General features: G+C 44.3%; 1 protein-coding gene across 2 annotated transcripts; it reads right to left on the reverse strand.

Moving 5' to 3' along the window:
- ptn (pleiotrophin) lies at positions 1–27296 on the reverse strand. 2 transcript variants are annotated; one of them, XM_083692306.1, is made up of 5 exons: positions 27247–27296; positions 9063–9154; positions 8316–8489; positions 6651–6812; positions 1–469 (listed from the first exon to the last, which is right to left on the reverse strand). In XM_083692306.1, exons 2-5 carry the CDS (start codon positions 9151–9153, stop codon positions 414–416), a joined length of 483 nt encoding a protein of 160 aa, XP_083548432.1. In that variant the 5' UTR covers position 9154; positions 27247–27296; the 3' UTR covers positions 1–413. The 2 variants fall into 2 exon arrangements, with proteins under 2 accessions (XP_083548432.1, XP_083548431.1); XM_083692305.1 differs by lacking the exon at positions 27247–27296 and adding an exon at positions 14597–14734.
- Between the last annotated feature and the right edge of the window lie 242 nt (positions 27297–27538).

Raw genomic sequence — 27538 nt, forward strand, 5'->3', positions numbered from 1 at the left:
CTTTTAGACATGCAAGAAAGGTCCTTCAATTCCATTAATATTACTTTTGTCACCTCACACAAAAATGATGTTATGCAATAAGAATACAAATCCTACTTATTGTTTTCCTCAAAAATGACCCTGAAATATGTCATTAGGTAAGCATTTTAGTAAGATAACACCTCTCCCATGTATTTGCATTATTCATACAACCAAGAATTAGGTCACCTACCACAAAACACAGTAGAGCTGTTTCCTATCAGATACTAGGAAGAAAAACACACATTGTCACTACTATCCACGTCTCTGTTGTTTCGTAGCTGCTATAAGCTCCTATATCTCAACCTACAGGACAAACAAATAGGAACCACGTTGTCATGAGGCCACATCTACCTCTCCACCCACTTCCTCTGCTTGTCTTGGATGACGCTCCACTAGTCCATCGGAGTGCGCTCCTTCTTCTTCCCCTCCCTCTTCGGCTTCTTAGAATCTGCGGGAGCAGATGGACTCCGAGTTACAATCTACATCATTTACTTTCACAGTTACTGGTGGAGATCAGAAACATGTCTCTCATGTCTTTCATGTCTTTCATGTCTTAGATATGCTATTGGGCTATTTGGGTTGGAGTTGAATTTATCTGTCGTGTAGAAAAGGTCTTTTTTATTTTTTATTTTTTTAATATATAGTGTATACACGATATACAATATATATTTCCCCTCTCAGCCATTGTGGAGTAAATCCAGCAGTTGGCCTGAAGGTGCAGGTTGGGTTGGCATGTGTGTGTGAGCAATAGGAAATGCTTTATCATGGTCCCACAAGAGTGGGTTTGGTGCCTGGCAGCCATGACAGGAACCACAGAGTATGTCACCTTCTCTGCTCTGATGAACAGGAAGGAACATAACCTCCCTCTGTATTTGTCCCTCTGCAGCTGTGTGTGTGTGTGTGTGTGTGTGTGTGTGTGTGTGTGTGTGTGTGTGTGTGTGTGTGTGTGTGTGTGTGTGTGTGTGTGTGTGTGTGTGTGTGCGCGTACGTGCGTGTGCGTGTGCGTGTGTGTGTGTTCTGTCAGTCTGCCTACCTGTTTTTCTGTCTTTCTGTCTGTTTGTTTGTTAGGGTTCGGGTTAGGGTTGCCTACAGTACACTGTGAGTGAGAAACAAACTAAAAGCATAGCCCCCCCCCCACCCAAAAGCTGTTAGTGTTTGATATTATAGGGCGGCATGTTTTTATGTGGGAGGCGAAAGATGAGAGTGTCAACTGGCTAATCAACACCTGTTTGTTGAGTTTCTAAAACAAGTGCAGACTTGCCCAAGAGATTCTCCCACATCAGATTGTTGATAAGAGCCTGGTCGCCCACACTCATGCTCTCTGAGAAAAACTCATGAAAATGCTTTATTAATGCTAAGATACTGTACTACTTCAGAGCACAATATCTGAAAGATTACAAAAGTAGACCACATAAATTGATGATCAACATTGAACAACATTGATATATACAGTGTGTGTGTGTGTGTGTGTGTGTGTGTGTGTGTGTGTGTGTGTGACAACACACACGCACTGCACACACCCCCTCCGAGACAACACACATGCACACCCCCAAAGGAAAGCAGAGCTCTGGCACAGTTAGGGGTTAAGTACTATATTATTATATATAAGTAAGGAGGAGAGGGTATGTCAGCAGGGCATGGGCCTGAATTCAAACCCATGCCGACACTGTAGGCCATGGTGCTAGACCATTGGACCACCTCAGGCCACTGGAATCATCTTTTAAAAAACGTTCACATCCTCCTATGAACAAACTGTGAGACACTCCATAGGCTCTGAGATGAGGTTGCGGGGGCTTTCTGAGTCATACATACAGTACAAACACACAGAGAGTGCTATTCCCCTCTATTTGTTTGCTTGTTTTCATCTTTTTGACTGTTTTTGCCCGTGTCTTTGTCAGCACATTTCTCTCCCCGGGGAGATGGAGAAACCAATTCTCTCTGAGCCCCCTCTGTGAGATTAGAGCTCTCGCGCGCCATCCTAGAGTGCTTTCTGCTGCACTGGCATATCACTATCCTCTCCATACTGATGATTCTGTTGTGACACAGCCTCATAATCAGACCGATGGTAAACAGGGATGTGTTGGTGAACCAGTTTCCAGTCAGACTGTTGGTACAGGAGTGTCTGGTGGACCGACGCGTCAAACATGGCCTTCATTAAGCCAATAGAAAGAGTGTCCCGAAAAAAACGGACGGCTCATAGCCACTGGCTTCACTTTGCGTCAATCATCTCCCACACCCAGTGCTTGCACACCATGTTTCTGATTTGGAGGCGCGCCTTGCAGCCTTGTGATTCGCTGAAATCAAATAATAAGAAATACTTATTAAATGTATTCCCACTAAGGCCAGGTTTCAGTTCTTGTAATTCCAGGCTTATATGTGCTGTGCGCAATAGCCTGGAGACAAGGTTAGTACAGGTGGGACATGCTGCTGAGACATCCCAGTCAGACCCATGCCACACAGGGACGTGCTGGTGAAACACCCCCAGTCAGACTGATGGTACACTACACATGGAGGTTCTGGTGAAGCAGACTGAATCAAATAAGACAATATCTCAATGTTCCCTCTCGCAAGAGCAGGAGAGTAGAGACGGAAGGCAGGGGAAAGGCAGAGTTCACGAGAAAGCGTTTTGTTCTACGGTCCCCGCTGTGGGTTTCATGCACGTTCTGGTGAAAGGAGAGGGAGGGGAATTGGAGATTTCTACAGGTATTCATAATGTTTAATTTCCATCACTCTTTGTTCTCTGTCCTCTCTGTTTTATTCTGTGGGGTGCTTTTCACCAGAGGTAGACAAGCAGAGAGGCAACACTCCTCAGCTGCTTGGCTGTATTGTCTTCTGCAGAATATGGGCCTGACAGATGTTGCCTTCATTCCTCCCGGCCGTTGCAGTCAGGGAAAACCTTTTCTCTGACAACCACGGTTGCTGTTTAGAATTGCAAATAAGGCTGGGTGGATGGCGGCCCAGCCCGGGGTGAGATAGCCCTCTCTCTCTGCCCAGGGTTCTTTACAAGCACTCTGATCACTGTGCTCTGACTCTGCCTGCTATTCCCCTGACACACGAGTACACACACACATGCGCACACACACACACACATGCGCGCACACACACACACACACACACACACACACACACACACACACACACACACACACACACACACACACACACACACACACACAGAGACTATCAGCCTCTCTCTTTCCCAGTAACCCCTTTGCTTCCCAGAGCTTATCTCACAACTGGCAGACATGGGAAATCACACCTATCTGAGACAGCACATCTCTTTTTACCAACTGTCTACCTTCATCTTCTCTACTGTCAGCCTGCTCTGCCTCTTCTCTACTGTCAGCCTGCTCTGCCTCTTCTCTACTGTCAGCCTGCTCTGCCTCTTCTCTACTGTCAGCCTGCTCTGCCTCTTCTCTACTGTCAGCCTGCTCTGCCTCTTCTCTACTGTCAGCCTGCTCTGCCTCTTCTCTACTGTCAGCCTACTCTGCCTCTTCTCTACTGTCAGCCTGCTCTGCCTCTTCTCTACTGTCAGCCTGCTCTGCCTCTTCTCTACTGTCAGCCTGCTCTGCCTCTTCTCTACTGTCAGCCTGCTCTGCCTCTTCTCTACTGTCAGCCTGCTCTGCCTCTTCTCTACTGTCAGCCTACTCTGCCTCTTCTCTACTGTCAGCCTGCTCTGCCTCTTCTCCAGCTGCAGCTGTACGGCTACCATCTCTCTCAGGGCAGTCGCAACCGGACTCCAAACATTTGTGCTTTATTACTGTAGGTGATGGTGACACAAACACAAACACAAAGACGCACACACACACATTCACACACACACACACACATATGCACACACACACACACACACACACACATATGCACACACACACACACACACACACACACACATACACGCAGTAAGGCCGTTGCTTGTGTCTATCCAACAGTCGACTAACTTGCTAATTCTGTCACTGAAATAAATGTGTTGAATAAAATACCCAGCTCCAATGTGATTTTAATTTGGATCCTTTTCCTTACATGTGACATCTAAATAGGCTTTGCTCGGCTTACAGTACGTGTTAGGATAAAGTGGCTTTGTAGGGAGCCATTACCAAGCCAGGGTTTCTTCTGTCAATCTAACACATTTTTCTCCGCGTACATTCAGATTTGGCTTACCAGCTTTTACCCTCACCATTTTCATAGTCACAGGTTATTAAAGTTACGAGGGAAAACTTGAGTTGAACCCAACCAAAAAAAAACATCCTGATCAAATCGACGGGATGTGCAGGATGTGTTTTATATTCCCCAAAGCCTTTACTGCTTGTTACCCAATTGAAACCCAGCAGCAAGGGTCCAGTCACACTTGAAGGAACAGTTTCTGGCATCCACTTTCAAATGACAGATTACTGTCAGTGTTGGTGCCAAATCTACGCTGATTCTCATTCCCGGTACTTGTCAAGTGCTGCTATGTATATGTGTAATCTCCAAATGCAGTATTCAGATTGGACATATCATGTATGCTTTACATCTTCAAATGTATTGAGTTGGGACATGAATATATATATATACCAGTCAAAAGTTTGGATACGAACTTGCCAAGAGTGTGCAAAGCTGTCATCAAAGCAAAAGGTGGCTACTTTGAAGAATCTAAAATATAAAACATATTCTGGTTTGTTTAACACTTTTTTGTTTACTACATAATTCCATATGTGTTCCTTCATAGTTTTGATGTCTTCAATATTAATCTACAATGTAGAAAATAATAAAAATAAAGAAAAACCATTGAGAAGACCATGAGAAGGTGTGTCCAAACTTTTGACTGGTACTGTATATATATGTATATGTATGTATGTATGTATATGTATGTATGTATATATATGTATGTATATGTATGCACTTTAAAAATAAAAAATCTGCAGGAATTGCGTGATGCAATCATGTCATCATGGACCAGAATATCAAAGGAATATTTCCAACATCTTGTGGAATCAATGTCATGAAGAATTTAGGCTGTTTTGAGAGCAAAGAAAGGCCCTACCCAGTATTAGAATAGTGTTCCTAATAAAGTTCTCTGTGAGTGTATATATATACTGTATATATACAGTGCCTTCGGAAAGTATTCAGACCCCTTAACTTTTTCCACATTTTGTTGTGTTATAGACTCAATCTAAAATTGATTAAATTAAAAGAATTTGACATCAATCCACACACAATACCCCAGAATGACAAAGCGAAAACAGGTTTTTATAATTTTCAGTAGATTTATTAAAATTGAAATACAGAAATACCTCATGTACATAAGTATTCAACTTCTAAAAACCTGTTTTCGCTTTGACATTCTTGGGTATTGTATGTGGATTGATGGCAAATTCTTTTAATTTAATCCATTATAAATTGAGTCTATAACACAACAAAATGTGGAAAAAGTGAAGGGGTCTGAATACTTCCCAAAGGCACTGTATACACACACAAATCCTTCATGTGTCCTTTTTTTCCATTATTGATTGTTTTTTCAATCGAACCCCACTAACCTATGTGTTTGAACAGTGATAACAAGCTAAGTAACAGGGGGAAATATTTCTAATGCTTTTACAAGAAGAAGATGGAGAGCCTTAGGAGATATATTCTATACTTACACTGTTAACACCCTGTCCCCATCCATCAATGATGACATTTCTAGTGAAATATTCAACTGATTTACCCTTTGAAAATCGCATACAGTTTGGATATGAGGTATAAATCTTACAACAAACTGAATAGCAGAAAGGATTTTTTATGTTTAACACACTTCTTGAAGGTGGCGTCGTGTTTTAGTTATCCAAATACATGCATGAATCTTGGCTGATCTCCTAACATATCTGTAGACTCACCTGATTATTGAAATTGAATACATTTAATTAAATATTCAGTTATTTTTATTTAGTTTATATTTTATTACCTGAAATTGTCAAATTGACCTGTTTGGAACACCTTTAAGTTTAGCCAACAAAGCTCTTGATATCCAATTCTCCATGCCATATTCTGTGATCAGTAGTCTTATTTGGACTGCTGAATTTGACCATTGCGATCTTGCTGTCTATATAATTGAAAAAGAAAAATCAATTATTGCCATGATTCATTTTCCAAGTTAATTAAACTTCTATGCTCACTGAGAAAACACAACGTCAACAAGATGGCCGACATTTCATGTCTGCAGTTATTCCCAAGAAGTGTGTTCACCTATTGACCATTGTGGTACTGTAAAGTCTTACAGCAATCATTCTCGCTCATGACTTTCTTAGAACCAGTGGAGGGGGGTCTAATTCCATCATAGTGAAGACGGATTAAATATGAAACTCTGACACATCCAGCACTGTCCCAGATTAAATCATTCAGAGGATTTGGAGCTTCAGCAAGATGTAATCAGCGGGTTCTGTACAAGTACAGTAGAACATCCACCAGACCACTACATACTGTAACTTCATTAACATTAACAAGGTTACGGGATGAAGAGAACATTCTCAAAGCACTGTGAATTATTAAAAAAAAATGTGTCAATTCACAATGTATGAATGTACCTTGTCATGGTGCTCTTATCTGACCGTTTTAAGACACCAGAATAATGTGGAGGAGGTGATGTTCTCCTTCTGTACCACTAGGCCTACCTTGCAGTTTGGTCTTGGGGATCTTGCCGCACGGCTTGGTGGCGCTGACTGTGTTAGGGCAGGTGGCATCCATGAGGGCGCGCTTCAGCACTCCCGTTCGGTTCTTCTTGCCCGTCGCCAGGTCACAATCGCCCCAGGCTTGGAAGTCATATTTACATTCACCTACAAGGGATCGTCACAGAATAAAATAACACATACTTTCAAATTCTCTGTTTTAGTCTCCTATAGATACTGACCCAAGCTTCTACCGTCATGCTCTGCTTGTAGCACAGAGAAAACATCCCACTGGCTGAATGCAACTGATCAAGCAACAAATTGACTATTAGGATATATTTCAGCCTGTATAAAGTAATTAAAACGTAGAGCACATAAAGCCGCAGTCATGGATAATTATACGTTTGACTGTCTTTTTTTATTTATTTATTCAAATATATAAATCATGAAATGATCAGTACTGCTTCCCAACAAAATCAGAGCTGGCATTTACAGATTTAAACACCAACCAAAGGATTGCACCACTTATTATGTGATTATTTTCAATTATGACAAGCTAGAATCTCATCAATTCATATTAACTACCCTGAAACTATGTGAAACCTAGTGTAAGCATCTTTGTCTGCCTAGAACTGATTGTCCCATTTGTTGTGTTCTCTGCTGGCCAGCCTTTGTACCACGGACCCTCCATCTCCATCAGTCACACACATTGACTATCTAGGCAATTTTCTGGCTTCCTTGAATGCATCCCATCCTCTGCCACTTCCTCTTTTTAGAAGGGGAAGACATTACAGCAGTTCCTGGAATGTTTTTTTTAGCGGTTCCTGAAACGGATTTCATTTGATTAAATTCAGTCCTCCTTTAAGTCGTCTCCCAAAGATGGAGTGTTATTCCAGGGAGAAGACAGCCATACCCTGTGTATAGAAATAAGTGTGTGTGTGTGTGTGTGTGTGTGTGTGTGTGTGTGTGTGTGTGTGTGTGTGTGTGTGTGTGCGTGCGTGTGTTAGTGTGTGTGTGTGCATTTTACTCTCTCCTCTGTGTGTGTGTGCTCTTCCTCTCTCTTTTTGTTGAGCTCTGGAGTTGTTCCCGAGTGGCTGTGACACTCGTTTCCCCATTCCTCTGCTTTCTCCCAGATAAAAGCGTAGGCCTCTGTCACCTGGCTCGGAAATCCCAGGGCACTCATCTGAGGGGAGGGGGGGAGGGAGGAGGGGGGAGGAGGGGGTGACAGGGCCATTGTTCCTGCTATTCTACAGGGACCTCCTAAACACTAAGCTCTAAAAGCATGTGCCTCTGTACCCATAATTTGGCTGTGAGCACACAACCCCTAGGGAAAGTGGCAGGCAGCCCACGCTCTGTTTGGAGATGACACACACTCACACACATGCACACGCACACACACACACACACACACACACACACACACACACACATACACACAAACACATTTCTATGGCTGTCCTTTCCAGCCACCCTCCAGGGATGGGTGTAAAGAGGACTCCGAATTTGATACAAAATGTAATCCGTAATTGAATCAGATTCTTGAAACTGCCATCATCTTTTCCCTAATACATGTGGATCGACACTCCACAGACCACATATGCATAGTGTGTCACAAGACAAGTGATGCTCCTTTGCTGTGAGGTACATGTGTTTTGAGAGGGCTCTCTCCACCTCCAAACTGCTTCTTCCAGTTGCAGGGGATCTTGCAGCGCTGGGTCTTGATGGTCTGTTTGCAGTCAGTGCCGGTGCGTGTGCCCTCTCTGGTGCCCAGGCCGCAGTCGCCTTCGTTGGCCACGCACACACTCCACTGCCATTCCCCGCAGTCGGACTTACGCTCTTTCTTCCCTGCAGGATCACACACGCACGGGCACACACACACGCACACACACACACACACACACACACACACACACACACACACACACACACACACACACACACACACACACACACACACGCTCACCAATCTTATACTGCAGTCACGTCACACACAACCATAATTATGTGGCCAATTAGGGCCAAGAAAGAGCTACTATTCTACAGTGAAAGGTCAACGTATTCAAATCTGTGAAACACTGTAACTGAAACTGTCCACAGCTGCCTTCCTGTTTAAATGTTATGTATGCAGAAATCGAACGTGATTTTATAGTTGCATGAAATTACCATTCCCCTCACGTTGCCCTAAGATTGCATAATAGGAGACTTTGTCCTTATCAAATCTATCTTCTGTCTGCTATCAACCTGGTGTAGCGGAGGTGGTTGGTAACCACACTCTTGTAATGGGTAGCCCTGCCTGACATGTGTAAGCTTAAATATTGTCCTCACAAGGATGTCCTCTTGGTCTACTGGTATATGCTGGGGCTTGGAGTGCAGGAGACCCGAGTTCAATCCCCACTGGTTACACTGGTAGCACCTTACCTTGTTTCTCTGCTTTGCCCCCTTCACCTGCTGTCACTGTGAGGACTAGGAGGGCCATCAAAGCCACTTGTATCCATTGATGTCCATGCATGCTGAGGGAGGTGAAGCAAAGACACTGAGCATTGGATGAATTATAACAAATACAATGCATAATGTATGTACATATTGGAGAACACAATGCATAATGCATGTCTATGGGAGATACTGTACACCATCGAAAAACATTCTCCCTTCAATATATTCTCAGTCCTGGCGACATACAAGGCCGAGACCTGACAAGGGAATCACAACATCGGCTCACTAATGGCTGATATAACAACAGGTAACAAGTGAAGCTTCGATTTATTCGTCCTTACGGCCATTAGCTACAACAGTGGCCTACCGTGTGGTGGAAATCAATCCTGATTAACGAAATGAACCCCGTACTGCCTGAGAGACTTCCATTGTTTCAGTCGCCTCACTGCCTCCTTCTAAGAGTCTCTCATCAGCACATCATACGAAGAGCCACCAACACCCTGTGCTGATCACTGGTGCCGCTGTGCTCTAAGAGTTGGCATTACTACCCTCCTTCTCGTCTCCTCTCCTCTCTTTATTCTATTCTGGAGATATCCTAAAGCACACAGCACACTCAGAGGGGGGAGAATCAGCATGAGGCTGAAGCAATTACGAACCGTCTTGATGCCAAAACGCTCCAGTGTGCTCAAATTACTGGAGAAGGTACAGCCTGGCGGGGAAATCGTTTCCTGTTCGTCAATTTTAATTAATCATGAGCAGGCTCTCCACCCCCCCCCCCCCCCCCCCCCCCGTCTCCCCTACCACCCCCGTCCCCGTCCCCTCGTCCCCTCGTCCCCGTCCCCACCACGCTTGGCCCTGTATTTTTAGTCCTCCACTTTGAGACTTTGCATAAGTTGATGTACGTACCCTACATCCATTAGTGATGTAGGGAACGCCAAATTGCTAATGAATTTAAAAAGGGCATTCAAACTCCCCTTTATTTTATTACTAGCTATTATTAATAGCGTGTTCATTCCACATTTTAATTCGTCTGTGTGCTCATTAGAGGACGTATAATGAGCCTTCTCTGGTGACAGCACACTTTCGCTCTGGTAAAACCCATCTGAGCCCTTTGAGTGCAGAGCTTAAATTCCCCCAACAGAGACAGCATGCAGAGCAAACCCATTTTGAATAAAAGTCAGACACCTGTTTCAGATCGGTTTTGTGTCAGCTGCGCTTAGATACCCTCTGAACTATTCATGTCTTTATAGCAAGAAAAAATCTTAGAATCCGCTTTGATAGTTTCCTTGAAAAAGAATAAGCATATGCAAGGAATAGCGCCAGCAGAAATGGTAATGTGTTTCGGAGAAATTCCCCAATGATTCAGCCGGGGTATTAAAAAAGCCATTTTCTGAGCAAATGTATTGTGACCTCTCATAACCTAAGTAACGTTTTTCCTGAATGGTACATAAGCAGTTGACTTCTAGTGCATAGAGCAAGATTGTGGTTCACGCAGATTGATGGTAGCTCCAGGATAAAGGGAGAAGGACAACTCCTATGATGTACTGTTTATCAGCAGACCCTGAGAGTGAAGAGGCCCATGTTTGAAGGCCACAGCTAAAGGGTTTCCCTTACTGCAACAGAATCCACCGGTCACACTTTCACGAGTGCTGTGCATCAAATATTTACACTGAAACCCATTCTGTCTTTCAAAACCAAATAGTCCTGTTATAAAAGCATTACAACACCTTCTATAATGGATGAATGGATGGGTTCAGTGCACTTGATTTGATCGTAAGCTACAGTACATGTGATTCCATTGTTACCTCCTATCAAAAAGACTTGAAACAAAAGTACTTGAACACTCTACAGACCTTACAGAGGTTATTGTGTGATAATTTTACCTTAATTCGGTCGTAACAAGATCTAAGTTGTGGTAATCATACTAATAAAGACAGCAGATGAAGTAGAGCATGGCACAAATAATAATCCACTGTTGCTTGGTAAATTTTGCCCCCCGGTGACCTTATCACACCTCAGGGACTTCTTGTGACTCCATAGATGAAGTAGAGCATCATCTCATGTCATCTCATCTCACAGTCGGGGGTAGTCTGTCACCCAATAGGATTCCTAAGTGACTAATATGATGAGTCATATGTGTCCTCATCTTCCACAAGGAGGTGGGATTCTTCTCCACAGGAAATCACAGCATGTAGTGCTGGGAGGTGTGAGGGCTAGCCCAATCGCAGCCATTAGATGAGATGGGTTCAAGGGAAAAGGAAGAATTTTATGGTTACTAGCTTTCTAGGGGGTTGGGGGGGGGGGGGCTCCTCAACAGAAAAACAGGTGTGCCATGGTCCTTGAGCCAGCAAGAATTAGCCCCTATCAAACACTCCATTTCCCTATTGATCTAGAAGAACAGCAGGCTGACTGGGCTGCTGGTGGGGGAAGTGGTGGAGGATAGCCCGAAATCGATTGGCCCTCACTCACAGCAGCGGACATAGACAATAGCCCATGCCACTCAGAGGCCAAGAAGAGCCCAAGAGCTCACCCACCCCATGCTCACCCTCCTCCACCACCCCCTCTCCCTCCCATTGATACTGTTTCAATGCTGGCTTCATCAAGAATAATCTATTTCTATTGTCTGATCTATTGGTGCTGTTTGATTCAAAGGCGAGAGGGCACAAAAGGAGAGAGCAGTCAAATTCATCAATTATAAGATGCTAGAAAAGGAGATTCACTGTGGGTTATTAGCTATCAGGCTGACTTAAATGCAAAAGACCCAGAGATTGAATATACTAGAGATCTGCCACTCCCTTGATTTACTATTGGTTTTGTGAGACACAGGGAAGATGGTGCAGTCCCACGGGGGGGGGTACATCACTGTAATTTTGGTGTGAGTGGAGTTTTGGGGAGTTTTTGTCCTGCCCTCCCATAGGGGACCTGTCCGAAAAAAAACACTGTTTGGTCTCCTCATTGAAAATAAGAGCCCAAAGAGGTGATGCCAAGATGGCGGCGGAGTGAACTGGCGTCCTTTAAAGTAATCAGTATACTGTATAAGTATGCTGATGCTTAATACTTTTCTATTCCGATTATAACTGTGATTTCAAACTTTCAACTAAACAGATCACACATGGTGAGCCAATCATTATAGTCTGTTGCTGCTATCATAACATAGAGGGAAGTAAACAAATAAAAGGGTGTATTTATTCATGCGCTAGCCCGTGGTAGGCACATTAGCCATACATGAATAAAACATGTTTAATTCTTTACCCCTGAAGGTATCAAATATAACACTTTAACAGACTGCTTCCAAACCAAAATCTCCATGTCCTTAAACCAGCATGGATTAAATAATACATGCCTACTGTAGACTGTAATTGGAGATAAGTGAAGCCTTTGCATGCATTGTTTTAGGCTTACCTACATACAGTATGTTTTGCTTAATTTAATTCAGGCAGATTAGGGGCAGGGGGCAGGGGGCAGGGGGCAGGGGGTAGGGGGCAAGAACCCTGCCCCTTTGCTATGCCCTCCTGGAGGGTGTTTTTTTTATTATTTTTTTACATCGCATCGCATATAAATGGATTATAAATAAACGTTATTATGAAGCGTTACCAATAATTGTGTTTCCTTTCAGTTAGTTAATTTAGTTTGCACTCCTGGAATTATTCAACTGGCTCCATTATACCGGGCAAGCAAAACCAAGCACAACTAAAGCAATTCAATGCAATTTAACAAATCTATGTTTGTTTACTTTTTTTGAACAAGAAGTAAAACACAGCTTGTGCTCGTGTCCTTGAGACAAGTCAGGCAGAGCGATTCACCTTTAAGATGTTTTACCGTCTCAAGGTTTGTTGTGTTGTGGAGAAACTGTCTCACCTAGTGAAATGAAAGGGATTTATTTCTGAGTTTGTCTGCCTCTGTGCTCCCTGAGCTGGGCTTTCACAGATGAAATAGAAACTCTATGGACTGGACTATTGAGCACAGTGAAAGGCTGTTTACAAACACACCCTTCAAAGAGACAGCATCTACCTTATAAGTTCACATAAACCTCTGGAAAATAGCAGATAAAATGTAACTTCACTCGCAAGAGGAAAGAAGTGAAATATATCCAGAACGACACCAATGTTGTATAGTCATTCATCCAATAGCTACCTGTGGAGAAGCCAGCCATTACTCATGGGACTGAGAGATTCAGTCCTTAATGGAGGCTTGTGTCCATTTCTCATGTGTTTAGGTGAGTATGAAGGGGTAAAATGCCATATTTTTGTGTTGTAAAGGTCACACTGCAGGGGACAGGATGTGTGTGGAGAGTCCTTGCTATCTCTACTAACAGCCCCCGAAGACCCCTCAGAGATCTCCTCTTACAAACAGAAACAGTATTATATGTAGTGTGTGTGTGTGTGTGTGTGTGTGTGTGTATGTGTGTGTGTGTGTGTGTGTGTGTGTGTGTGTATGTGTGTGTGTGTGTGTGTGTGTGTGTGTGTGTGTGTGTGTGTGTGTGTGTGTGTGTGTGTGCGTGTGTGTGCGTGTGCTTGTGTGCATGTGTGCGTGTGCGTGTGCGTCAGGGGGAGCAAGACAAACACTGAATAGAGTGCAACTTAACAGTGCTGAGGCGACATGCTTGTTTAATGATAAAAACACAATAATAATGATGACAAACAGTGGCTCACTGAGTGCACCCGAGCTGAAACGACAAAAATGGAAGACATCAAATTACACATGAATGCCTCCATTACTTTCAACAAATTACATTGAACATCCAAACACCCACTCTGTCTCTTTCCCTTCCTCCCTCCTCTCCAATCTCTCTCTCTCTCTCTCTCTGTTTCTCACTCACTGTCTCTCTCTCTTTCTCACTCACACACACACTCGCTCGCTCACTCACGCACACACACACACACACACATACACACACACACACACACACACACACACACACACACACACACACCCACACACACACAGACACACACACTCAAGATCATCCAAGATCACATGATCTCTGCTATGTCCTCTAATGGCAGGCCACACATAAAGTATAGAATTTCCAAGCAATGGCTCCTGAAAATGCTTTGTCAATGCTAATATCATATATTTAGATTTTTTCATATCATACACAGCAATTTCTCCATTGGTACAGTACATTTCTGATACTGTGAATAGCATAACCATCTGAAATAAGACAAATGGAGAACCACTCAGACAACTATTATACCCAATAGGCCTGTTTTAGACCAGGGTGCGTTTACCTGTCTAGCTTCTTTTTCAAAAAAGGAGGTGGTTTGTGCTCCTTTGTGGTGTCATCACCGCTCCCCTGATACATATCTATGTCAAAAACATTTTGGGCTTATTCCTAGCAAGCTAAACACTGAGTCCCAACCTATTTCTGGATCAATGCTGCTGTATATAGGGGGTTGGGGACACTGCACAAATTGTGGTCGTGCAGTAGTAGAAGCATACATATCTTTTCAAACGAGACTTGAGACAGCATGGAGGCGGTGCTGAAAGGTACGTCCATTTTCCAGGAGCTCCCTTACCTCTCGTTTTTGATCTCCATTCATCACAGTCAGGTGGGTGGAAGTCACGGTTGAATTATTTGTATAGCAGGAAGCCCGTGGCGGTTGGAGATGTCTTATCTATCTCTCCTTTTCCTTTCTTCTTTGATTCGGTCCCTCTCTTGATTGCTGGAAACAGCAGCCTTTTTGTTCACTTTAAGACTCACTTTAAGCCTCACTCTCCAGTGCTCTGTGCTCTTCTGAACCCCGGCACTGCCCCTGAACCCCGTCACTACCCCTGAGAGACAAGAGACATCAGGCCTGTCTAGGCTCACACTGTTAGTGTCTCTGTCATCTCCTCCCTCTCTCCCTCTCTCCCTCTCTCCCTCTCTCCCCCCTTTATCTGCCAACTCTGAAAAGCCTCCAATTTAGACAAGGTCTGTCTAATTGAACAGACAAGTTGTCACCAGTTTCTTTTTTTCGTTTTTTTTTCTTCTTGCTCAAGCTGCTGAAATCACCTTGAGACTCTTGTTCATTAGAGTGTGTCGGGGAGAAAGCGTTTCAATAGGGCGTGGGCAGTTTTGTCTGTCTTTTGATTAAGGCATCTCTACTTCGCTTTTCTTCACGCTTTCTGATTTTCTCAGTCTCTATCACATACTTTATCTCTCTCTCCCTCTCTCTCCCCCTCTCTCTCTCCCTCTCTCTCCCTCTCTCCCTCGCTCTTTTAAAAAGGTGTTATTTGGCCATTCATAGCCAGTGCAATCACATGTCCACACACTTGTGCTCATGTAAATGCTTTCTTGATTCCTGTGGCTCTTTGTCATGGTAAACACATACTCAACAGGGTGAAGGACAGCTGACAGTGTATCTCAAATGATCTCATCACAGCCTAATTAAAACAGTGAATGTCAATGTCAATTTCAAAGACAGCTACATGCACACTCACCAAACACTTTATTAGGAACACTATACTAATAATGGGTAGAGCCTCCCTTTGCTCTCAAAACAGCTTCAATTCTTTGTGGCATTCATTCTGCAAGATGTTAGAAACATTCCTTTGCGATTCTGATCCATGATGACATGATTGCATCACACATTTCTTGCAGATTTTTCTTTCAAGCTGTGAATCTCCCGTTCTACCACATCCCAAAGGTGTTCTATTGGATTCAGATCCGGTGACTGGCAAGGCCACTGAAGAACACTGAACTTATTGTCATGTTCATGAAAGCAGTTTGAGACGAATTTTGCTTTGTGACATGGTGCATTATCATGCTGGAAGTAGCCATTAGAAGACTACACCACCTCCACCATGAGAAGGTGTACAGGTGTTTCTAATAAAGTATTTGGTGAGTGTATATGTACACACGCACACACACACACACACACACACACACACACCACACACACCACACACACCATACACACATCACACATCACACACACACACACACACACACACACACACACACACACACACACACACACACACACACACACCACACACCACACACACACACAGATAGACACACACACACACACAATTCCCTTTTGTCAACAGGTATAGGGAGATAATACAAGAGTTATCGCAGCCAGAGTCAACAATGTAATTACCCCACCAGGCTGAATCTGCTGGAAGATAAAGCTGCCAGTCACTAGTAATCCCACACCATTTTCACACCTATTTATACCGCCTCCTCAGGCCCACCACCAAAGGCAGACCAAAGAAAGGTATTACAAATCCACTGTGGTTGATGTCCATGCACCATTCACACCATGCACTCCATAGCCTTACTACCAGTCTCATAGCTTTACTGCCAGGCTCTGTGATTGGTTGTCCGAGGGATGATGGTCCACTGCTATTGGCTAGCCTGTTAGATACTGATGCTGTAAGTTGGGCAAAGGAACAAGGCTGAGGTGAAGATTACTATAGACTCACAAAAAAGCAGAGTGATAAGATGCCCTGTACTGTGGTACTTCATCTAGGCTTACCTCGCAAATAAATAGCTGCAGTTCAGCATATAGCTGAGTGTGTAGGTCCAATGTCAAGAACCTTATCTGATTCTATTGTTATTTAAATGAATAACTCCCTGTGATGGACTCATTGATAATAATGCGTGTTTTTTTCACAGTCTTGCCACAAAGCTGTGTTGTATTGGTTGGTTCCTCTCAAGGCCACTCTCATCTCATGTTATACTTTGTATCCTTATATGTTTTGTCTTGTATTTTTATTGTCTCTTCCTGTTTTGTATTCATTTTCCTGTAAAGCACATTGTGTTGCATCCATGTATGCCATGTGTTACATCAATAAGAGTTTGTAAATAAAGTTTGATTTGATCCTTCCCGTACGATATGCCAGATACGACACAGGTCGACTTTATTTATCCCCTTGAGGCAATGAGTTGAGGCGCTACACTGACACATCACACAGTACATGGACAACAACATATTCCCAACAGACAACTGATACACAGGACCAAGACAGAAATGCACATAAGACATGATTCTAACTTGAGTGATTTGGGTATTTTAATCACTAACCTGCTTGCTGTTGTTCAAGATAATCGTTGCTGGTCATTTTCAGTCAGCGGACCTTGTCACTGACCTCATAATTGGTGCCAGATGTACCCACATAGTGGAAGCAGGTGTGTGGAAGGAACTAATTAGAGCTTAGGCACAAACATTCAAACACCTTGATTTTTCTTTCCCCAAGATTGAGAGTTGTTTGATTAATATTTCCTACGCACACCTGTCTCAAGTTGGATATCCATAGAGAGATGTTTGTGATGCAATATGACACCATTTTCGCTGTTGTGCTGTACGTGGGAGAAGTATATTGTACGCAGCAGTTGTTTACTTGTTTCTGTTTAAATAGTACTTAGCATATCTCTCAATGGAAATAAATAGTACAACACGTAGTAGCCTGCAGTTTCCAACTGCCTGTAAAGCCAGTGGTGATAAAACAGCGGAAGTTGTCATTAGTCTTCTAGAGCCAGAGACGTCTCTACAGTATATGCTGACGCTACTCTTGGAAGTGGGTGTTCTGAATTATAGCTCTTACCTCCCCTGCTGTAATTAAAAGCTCATCTTGCCCTCCCACCAAGTGTCGGTGCACCCACGTAACTTAACCCCTGTGCAATGTGAAAGTCCCTTCTTTACAAAAGCATTAATCTTATACCAGGCAATTAAGACCTGTACGGTAGAAAGACTATTGGCGCATTGCTTCATTGTTGACTCATCACTTGCAATACACTCTTGTACAAAATGGTAGGAGGAAATGGGGATAATCAAACTGTGTGATGGAGGGGTCCAATTGCCTTTTTATTCCTTTGGGCAATGATTGGACTCCAGCGACAGCAGGGGGCTCTCCTGATCTGTGGTGCTGACAGTGACCTCTCCTCCTCTCCTCTCCTGCTCTCCTGCTCTCCTCTCCTCTCCTCCTCTCCTCTCCTGCTCTCCTGCTCTCCTCTCCTCTCCTCCTCTCCTCTCCTGCTCTCCTGCTCTCCTCTCCTCCTCTCCTCTCCTCCTCTCCTCTCCTCCTCTCCTCTCCTGCTCTCCACTCTGTTGTGTAACCAACAGTCGATGAGAGCCATCTAGATCCCTGCTCTGCAGTACTTGAACAGGCGTTTCCTACTGTTTCTGTTTTTGTATGCTGTGATAGGAATGGCCTTGCCATTGATTATGCATTCATGTCCGCCTGGCTCTCCAGCACTGTACTGTACTGCATTTTACATTGTTATCCAACAGTACTGCAAGTGTGCCATTGTGATTTTTTTGTGATTTAGGGTTAGGGTTAGGCTTTCCATTCTACAAGCTTAAATTATGTCCCGAAAACAATGTCTTTGTATCACGTCCACAGTCTATGTCAAACTCCTAATGACCTCATCAACTAGACACTGCCCTCTTCTGGCAAGTCGTAGATACTGCCAGAAGAAACAAGAATCAGTGTTAAAGTACAACTGAACTGGTGACAACTACTTGAGAGTTAGATGCTCCTTCTGAAGAGGTCAAAGGTTAGGGACACTACTGTATGAGATTATCTCCAATCATTGTGAAGCTGGGAGGCTTGATAGTAACACTGATCAACATGTTTGAGGCAATCTAAGGCCATTCAGATTGTTCATTTTTCTTGTGATTGTTGAATTAAACATGTACACATGTGAAGTCTGCTGAGTCCCTTGGGGAATAAACTGTTATTCATTTTGGAGTGGATTCCCTCTGACAGGCTTTGATTTGACTTCAAGTCTCTACTGTTCCCTGTCTAAATTGGTCAAATATCAGTATGCAATGTTGATCAAATGGAATGGATAGTGAAAGGCGGCTGACATCACTTCCCCTGAGTGCCATTTTAGATCAGACATGAAACCACTAAAACAACAAAGACTTGTCAGGGTTCTGTAAGACAGTTGGCTTGAGCGTGCCCCGAAAGCACTGTCAGGTTCTTTGTGTCGACTCAAAAGGGAGAGAAAGAGAGATAATCAAGTTTGCTACGTAGAAATAGATGTCTGCAACTGAGTATTACTCAGCTGTATGTCAAAAGCAAACAAACACTGTGTTATATTTCCTGTGTTCCGCATATGCAGGCGGAAAGCTATTTCCTTGGAACAGGGCATTCACTCTTCTTGTCTAAACTAACCTGAACCCAGCACATATTTCACAACTTGATGTACTCCTCTTCACAATGATAGTGTCCCTCAATTCTTATTTTCCCAGGTTCAATTTTCTGTGGTCTGTGACTTTAAATGAATTAAAGGGTCTGTCACGATGAGCCTGATGCACTATATCCCAGAGTTCCAGAGACAGGCTCATTTCCAGATCTCTGGGATGGTGGCGAAGGTTATTTATTGGAAGTGGTCAGCGCAAGCAGATTGGACAACCCTGATACATCAAGGGCATGACTCTTGGCCAAAACAAATCCTTCACTTTTATTGCATTTGTCTTTGGGACCATTTGGTGTGGGACATGGGATCAGATAGGACACCATGGTGCAGAGCCTACTCTCTCTCCTACTTGCTCCCAAAGGCAACTTTTTGGGTTGTGGAACCCTGAGGCCCCTGAGATGATTTTACTACCACCTCCTCTGTACATAGCCTCCTCATTAAGACTGAATGAACCGTCGTGCTCCAAGGCTAATATTGGGTAAGAAAGGGCAACTGGCATAGTTGACACAAAGCCTACGTTTCTATAACAATGTTTGCGGCTTTGAAATGTCAAGCTAATATCAGGAGTTACACATACCACAAACACTCTCGCTTTCATTTAATCTGACACCAGTTCGTACACATAGTGTTTGGAAAAAGCACATTGATGGCGAAGCGAATTCAATCCGTTTTGATAGGGGATGTCTTCAAAATTACAACCTGCCATATAATTCAGCTACTTCTTTTTCAGTCATATCCCTCCCCTGTGCCTCTGCTGGTCTGTCAGGGGAGCGGGCTGACAGAGGTGTGGGTTTTAAATTGAGAGCAGTCACTGTCACTGAGGAGGACATCTCCAGCAGAAGAGCCTCGAGAGACCGGTGCCCGCGGCCCCTGTGACGTACGATGGAAGGACTGATGGGAATTCAATACACAGCAACACAGCCTAATTTATTCCACAAAAAAACTGCCTGCCGCTTGTTTGTCTCTGGGAGCATTGTCTCCTCACTGCATGGGCCAGAGCGTGAGCCGCCACTTCATAATGGATCATTATCAGCTTATGCAAAGGCATTTATGTGGATCTGATTAACCATAGATTTTGAAGTACAGTGGTAATATTTTGCACTGATTTAGCATGAAGAAATAAGGTCCAAGCTTTTTCATGCAAATAGTCACAGAGCTTATATTGCTGGATTTTTGTTTACCTTGAATGTCATGACCCCAACTCATAGTCACTAGAAATATTCTGTCATAATGCACAATAATGAGATAATGAATACTCTCTGGTCCTGAAGTTTTTGAATCACACAGCACTTCACACAGACTACAAGGCCATGATCAACCTGTAGACTCTTGAATTGAATGAGCCCACACCTACGTGCATTTATGAATACCACACACTGCTTTGTAGTGAGGCCCATACTCAAGACCTAAGCAGCATATAAACACACAGCCGGGCCGCCAGCCTGTCTGCACACACACACACACACACACACACACACACACACACACACACACACACACACACACACACACACACACACACACATACACACACACACACACACACATACACACACACACACACACACACACACACACACACACACACACACACACACACACACACACACACAGAATTTAGCAGCACACCTCAGTGGACTCCTCCACCTGAATCAAATTGATCTCCAAAGAAGTTGAGAGGAGGACATGTATTTGCATTTTAAATTCTTCCCTCTTCAAAGGGCTGTTCTTTTCAGACGCAATTTCATTAATTAATACTCCTCACATTGTGCTAGTGTCTGCCAACTTAATCAGTTCACTTCAGTTGCTTCCCTCACACATGTGATGTTCCCTCCACGGGGCATGCACTGTCAACATCCTGTTTACCCAGACCTGTACTTATTACCCACATTTGTGTGTGTGTGTGTGTGTGTGTGTGTGTGTGCGCACGCGCGCTCATCTGTTTATTCCCTACTCTTCTGATTCATCTCCTGCGTTTTTTCCCCCCAAAACCTTTCCATGCCTGCTCTGAGAGGTACTATACACCGACACATTGAGGAGCCGATTTCATCGGGGCGAACCAACATAACTCTCCAGGGGAATGGGCACAAGCTTGAGAGCTAGCACACAAGACAACCACCTCCTCACCCTATCCCCACGTACGTCTCGTACGGCTAAATATTTCTGACGTTGTTTCGCTCACTGTCTCTGGCCGTTTCCACCACCTGCTCCCACACGTACACAGCATAGCACCACCACCACCCCCAAGCACTGCATGTGCCCTTTAAACTTGCCACAGAGCATTACGCTGGACAGAGAAACGCTCTAATATCTAGGGTTTTAGAGGGGGCTGTGGTGGATGCCCCCTCTGACCACCTCTGTCACTGTAAAGTGGGTCACAGAGACAAACGCGCCATGGCGTATGTAGTTGCCCCCTCAGAGAATACAACGGTTCAGCATGCCAAAGCCCAAGCCTCATTCATTTCAAATCACAAGTTGTTTGTGATCATGGTCTGGAATGTGAGTGTTTGCTAGTTATATAAGACATGGATTGGGTGTCAAGGCCAGTCGAGTTGTTGTTGTTGTCGGCCCTCTTACAAGATCAACATTCGGACGGTGTCCCTGATGCAGTAGCATCAGTGTGCAACACACGATCCAGTGACCCAGTTAGCCCCAGGGATACCAGGAGCTCTCGGAGCAACACCAAGGGGGTGTCTGGACTGACCATCCCCGGGTACAAACATGGTACGAACCCCCCCCCCCCCCCCCCGTTCTCTCCTGGATGTTGTTGGCTCCCCCTTCATGGAGTTTTGAGAAGCATGTGAAATTCTGTTCTCCAATGTAATGAACTATTCCTCGAAACTCCAATGGAGGCAGAGGGTAAGGCTACGCTTTGCCTTTTGTTTACAGTCAGAGGAATTTGAACTATGGCTGAAAAAAGAGGACATTTATAATGAGCCATCCCCTTTCTCTGGTGTTTGTTTGGCCGGCTGTCTCTCAGAACGTGGTGCGGACAGAATACTAATGTATGACTAATGGGTCGGTCTCTCTCTCTCTATCTCTCTCTCTCTCTCTCTCTCTCTCTCTCTCTCTCTCTCTCTCTCTCTATCTCTCTAGCCCCACAAACACACTGTGTGTGAGAACATAATCCACAACACTGAGGGCTCAACTTTGTGAACATTCAAGAGATTGTAGCCGCGGTGACACTCCAAACGGATTGCTGAGGCATATGGTCGAGGGAGAACAGTGGGAGGTTTAATAAGGAGAGATATAAAAAGTGTTAATTAATGTCTCCCCTGGGGCATTGTTCAATCCGACCCTCCCTTCAGATCGTGGGCTCTAATCACCTTTTTGTAGGTGGACACAAGCTCTGCTGTGTTCCTAACTCTGTAGAGTGGGCCTATCTAATCCCTCTCTATCCATCTTACGTGGTGAAGTTGTCAGATCACTCTTGCCCCTGAATGCAGCCCCCGGAGGAATAAGAAGACGTCACCAGAAAGCTATCAGCCTGTGAAACTCTCTGCTGAGCCAGATTAAAACCTGGTGAGATTTAACTGTAGGAGGATTTTGCTTTCTCTTCAGCACGTAGAGTACGTTTTAATCAGTCTTAGCAAGTATCTAAGAGTATGTAAGTCTTATAAGACTGTGTCACGACTTTCAATTTGAGCGGCACAATGCCTTTGCCATTAGCCAATTATCCCATTCCATTGCATCTCTCATTAGCATTAGCTTTCCTATTAGCACTAGCGATTTGAATAAGAACACTAAGAGGGTAGAGCCCAACAGATTGGTGCTTACGTTCAATTAAACTTTCCATTCACCATCAGTGGCCACGGCAGAGCAAAATCTGCAGACAGATTCTGCAGACTTTCAACCTGTAGGTTGTGCCCCCCCCCCCCCCCCCCCCCCCCCCCTCCGGCAGGCCATTTATGGAAACAATATGGAGGATGCTACCATTAGTATTACATTCATAAGGAGAGAGCATTCCCTGGGGGTGTCTTCACAATTCACCCCCGTAGCCACTTATGTTTCCTTTCTGTATTAGCCATATTCAGTTTATGCCTTGTGACAGTGTAATTTTTTCTCTCACAGTGGTCGTAACATAGCTAATAATGGCTCTAGGACAGATCGAATGCTCTCTCAGCCAAACAACAGCTAAAGAGTGAGATAAACAAAATGGGATCTGTATTGATCAAGGCTATAGATTTTAGCAGTCTGTTTTTGAGCATTGGAGATGGTCTTCTAAGTAGCACCTATGCGTTATGGTGTCTCTGAGGCATGTGCAGTACCATAAAAGTGTGGTAGTGATTGTCGTTAGGAATGAAAGGTTGCTGGAATTAATATAGATCTTTTTGGTCCTGTTTTACTCTGTCTATGAGCACAAAGAGATGTAATGGGTGGCATTGCATTTATATGCATTTATTCTCTTTTCACTCTGTCTTTCTCTCCCCCTCCCTCTCCCTCTGTCTCCCTCTCTCTCCCTCCCTCTCTCTCTCTCTCTCTCTCTCTCTCTCTCTCTCTTTCTCTCTCTCTCTCTCTCTCTCTCTCTCTCTATGTATCTTTATTTTTCTCTCTCTCTCTATCTCCCTCTGTCTCCTCTCTCCCTCCCTCTCTCTCTCTCTCTCTCTCTCTCTCCCTCTCCCTCCCTCTCTCCCTCCCTCTCGCTCTCTGCCCTCACTCCTGTGCTCTCTGGTGACTTGGTGCGTGAGAGAGACAGGATCATCTCTCAGTTCATTAGAGAGACACAAACACTCCCTGGTCCCCCATGGTGTGGTAACTGCAGCCAGCCAGTGCACACAAACACACAGAGAGAGAGAGAGAGAGAGAGAAGGCCACCCTGGGGAGCCATGCTATCAGTCCTAGCCTAGCCTCCTAAACATATTCAAACAGACAAGGCTCCAACCTTCTCTGGGGGCATCCTTCACATTGTGCATGGACTGTGGCGCTAGATTTTGACAGCAGTCAAAGCTTTGCTTCACAGGATTACCGTGCATGCTGTTCTACACCGCAGACACAAAATGTGGACCACATTGGAACACAATAAAAAAAAATAAAAAAAAAGGTGTAATACAGCACATGACCACACCCCACTGACCTCTGCCCTCTCCGCCAGTGTGAAGCTCTGTGGTGTGTGGCCCGTTCTCTGACGGTGGGAGGCTAATGAACTAATTGATCGTTGGTGGAAGGCCTCAGGCCATCATTAGCCCTTAGAAGATCAGACAGCCAATCAGGCCAATGAAAGGGGCAAAACCACAGGCGCTATGTTCGAAGCCAGAGTTAGAGCTTTATATTCCAACAGAAAAGCTTGATTTAAAATTCCACCATCCAAACAGTTTATTCCCTATGAATATTCTCTTTCTCTTTCTCTTTGTAAAAACGCAGTTGGAATCGGTGGATCATTTGGATGTAATGAGAGATTATGAGATTAGCGTTTTGTCCCACATGTACATGTGAACCTGTGGTTATAGACACACACACACACACACACACACACACACACACACACACACACACACACACACACACACACACACACATACACACACACACATATACAGACACGCACACACACACATACACACACACACATATACAGACACGCACACACACACATACACACAGACACATATGCAGACACGCACACAGAGGCTGGTGGAGGTAGAAATCAGAGGTGTCAAACCATTCTGTTCCATGCATTACAATAAACCTGTCCTCTGATTTCTACCTCCACTACAAAACATGCCCAATCGATTTCAGTCAACAAAAGGCATAGCCAGGGCCTTCAATGGTGTTTGTCTCTCTAAAAAAGACTCCCTCAAACAATGGACCAACGGGGGACAAGAGGACATTCTCTCATCACTGGCTTAAAGGATTTCCACTAAGCCTTGATTGTCTCGCTTTAGTTGTAATGAGATGCTTGATGGCTCAATTAGAATACTTCAATTACCTCACTTGACTATCTAACCACATGGCCTCCAGACCGAGTCCTCCTCCCACGATTTCACCTAGGGTTTCTGCCTGACAGGACTAAATAAAACAGAGGCACGACTTGCAGTGTCAAACTACGGCCTCTTTCTCCAGCTCTATGATAGAGGATACAGTTGAACCTCTCCTATTGCAGGGTCACAGCTGATAGCGCTACCATCCCATGGACTTCTACAGTACAGCACGTTACCTCCACACTGGGCCTACGCTGCGGGGCAGTGGCTGAACGATCCTTGGCAAGCAAGTAGACAGGCAGGCCTCTCCCCAGGCCTCCCTCCCTCAATCCCCCCTCCCTTCCTCCCTCCCTCCCCCCCCCTCTGGAGGCCCCAGGTCCCATCAAGACTCTCTCTGTTCAACCCACATGTGTGAGAGGTCAACGTGTACCCCACAAGAATGGAACAGCCACTCAATGTGGAAGACCTTTGTGCATGTTCTTATCCACCACACACACACACACACACACACACACACACACACACACACACACACACACACACACACACCACCACCACCCCACTCTCTCACACACACTTGCACCCTATAGAGCAGACTTGGTTCCTTTGAGAGTGCTTCCCTCCCCCCTGTGAAGCAGCCTTCTTAGGCCTCTCACTGCCATTCTATGCCTTATTGCCCAGGTCTTCCATGGAGAATCATCACGTGATGGCATTTCTATAGACGGAGGGAGGTCTACCAGCTTTGTGCTCTGTGTTAAATCTCACACAATGTCAAGCATTAAGTGGGATCATGTGTTTTTCTAAATGTAAGGGTGCAGTATGTGTTAAAATGTCTCTTAGATTCCCCCAAAAAAGCTGTCTTAGCAGTAGTTACAAATGGTGGATTTATATGAGAGTCCTCTTCCTCTGGCCTCCATCCAGATAAATCCACAATGAGCTTGACTTCCCACTGACCAAAGCTGGTTTCTCAAGCTCATCTCCACCTCCTGGTTTAATCTCCTGGGGGCTTTCATTAGGAACACACCATGTGTTGATTCTAAAGAAATGAACTGGCCACCTCATTTAAAGCTAGAACGAGTACGGGCCTCTTTTGTACACAGTGGGAATGGCTGCTGAAAACAGGAACTCTTGGTCAGAGTTGGTGGGGTTGCTGTACCAGGGGGTGAATATAACTATGGCAACACAAACGTAAGGTCTGCTCGACCATAGTGATGATACAATACTCTTCTCTCGGTTTGTCATTCCAGTCAGGCTTGACCCAAATTACAATATCCTGGGAAAAACTGGCCCAGCTTTGGCAACACGCATGCACACGCACATGCACGGCTACATACTCTCTCTAGAAACACGCTTACTGATAATAGATAACAGTGAATCTTATTCGGAGCAATGGAGGGCCATGAAGTTGTCAATACAACTTTAAAAAAAAGACTCTTTACAGTACACAAAAGAGTATGCACAAATGAATGTCCTGGTATTTCTCCTAATGTTTACATTTTCTTAAGAGCATGTTTTGAGCTTATTTTCTTTCATGTTCACTGTTGTCATAGTCTCATTTCAGCAGCCTGAAGGGAAACTATGTCCTGTGTTCTAATTAAAAACGTGTCACTTTATTCTAAACCAAGAAACAATGTCTGTAGGAGCCTCGAAGACGTTGACCGTGTTTGTTAAAAATGAATTAAACTTAGCATAAAACATAGGTAGTACAGTATGTTGAAAAACAAAAGTCCACACGATACTGTATGTCGCATCAGCATCAATAACGATATTAATAAGAATTAAATTATCCAGGAAAAGCTTCAAAGACTGGCTTCTTGAGCTCCTTTTAATTGTCACAGATTCATTACGAGACTAGAAGATGACCTCATACCCACAATTCCAGATATTAGATATTAGAGAGCCGCTACCACCAATTCAAAGCCACCAGCTCCACCAGGATATCTCAAAACAAACATTCTGCCCACGCTCCTTTTGCTACCATGACTGTATCTGGCCATACAGTTTACAGTTGGAGTCTTGGCCCATCCAGAAGCTCCCATCATAGCAGCCCCTGTCCCCCTCCTACAGTGCTGAAATCTCCCAACTCAACCAGAGTGCCCAAGGAATAACTACTTACTTTGAATTGGAGGTCTGGTAGTTGTTTCAACGTTTCAACGTGTAGTTTGGTACTCTCTTCTCATCTGCTCCTCACTCTGTCTATCTTCCCCTCTCTCTCTCTCTCTCTCTCTCTCTCTCTCTCTCTCTCTCTCTCTCTCGCTCTCTCTCTCTCTCTCTCTCTCTCTCTCTCTCTCTCTCTCGCTCTCTCTCTCTCTTTCTCTCTTTCGCTCTCTCTCTCTCTTGTCTCTCCACAGGGCTGGGCATACAATAGCTGTGTGTGTGTGTGTGTGTGTGTGTGTGTGTGTGTGTGT

This window comes from Argentina silus, assembly GCF_951799395.1.
Source record: "Argentina silus genome assembly, chromosome: 20".
NCBI lineage: Eukaryota > Metazoa > Chordata > Actinopteri > Argentiniformes > Argentinidae > Argentina > Argentina silus.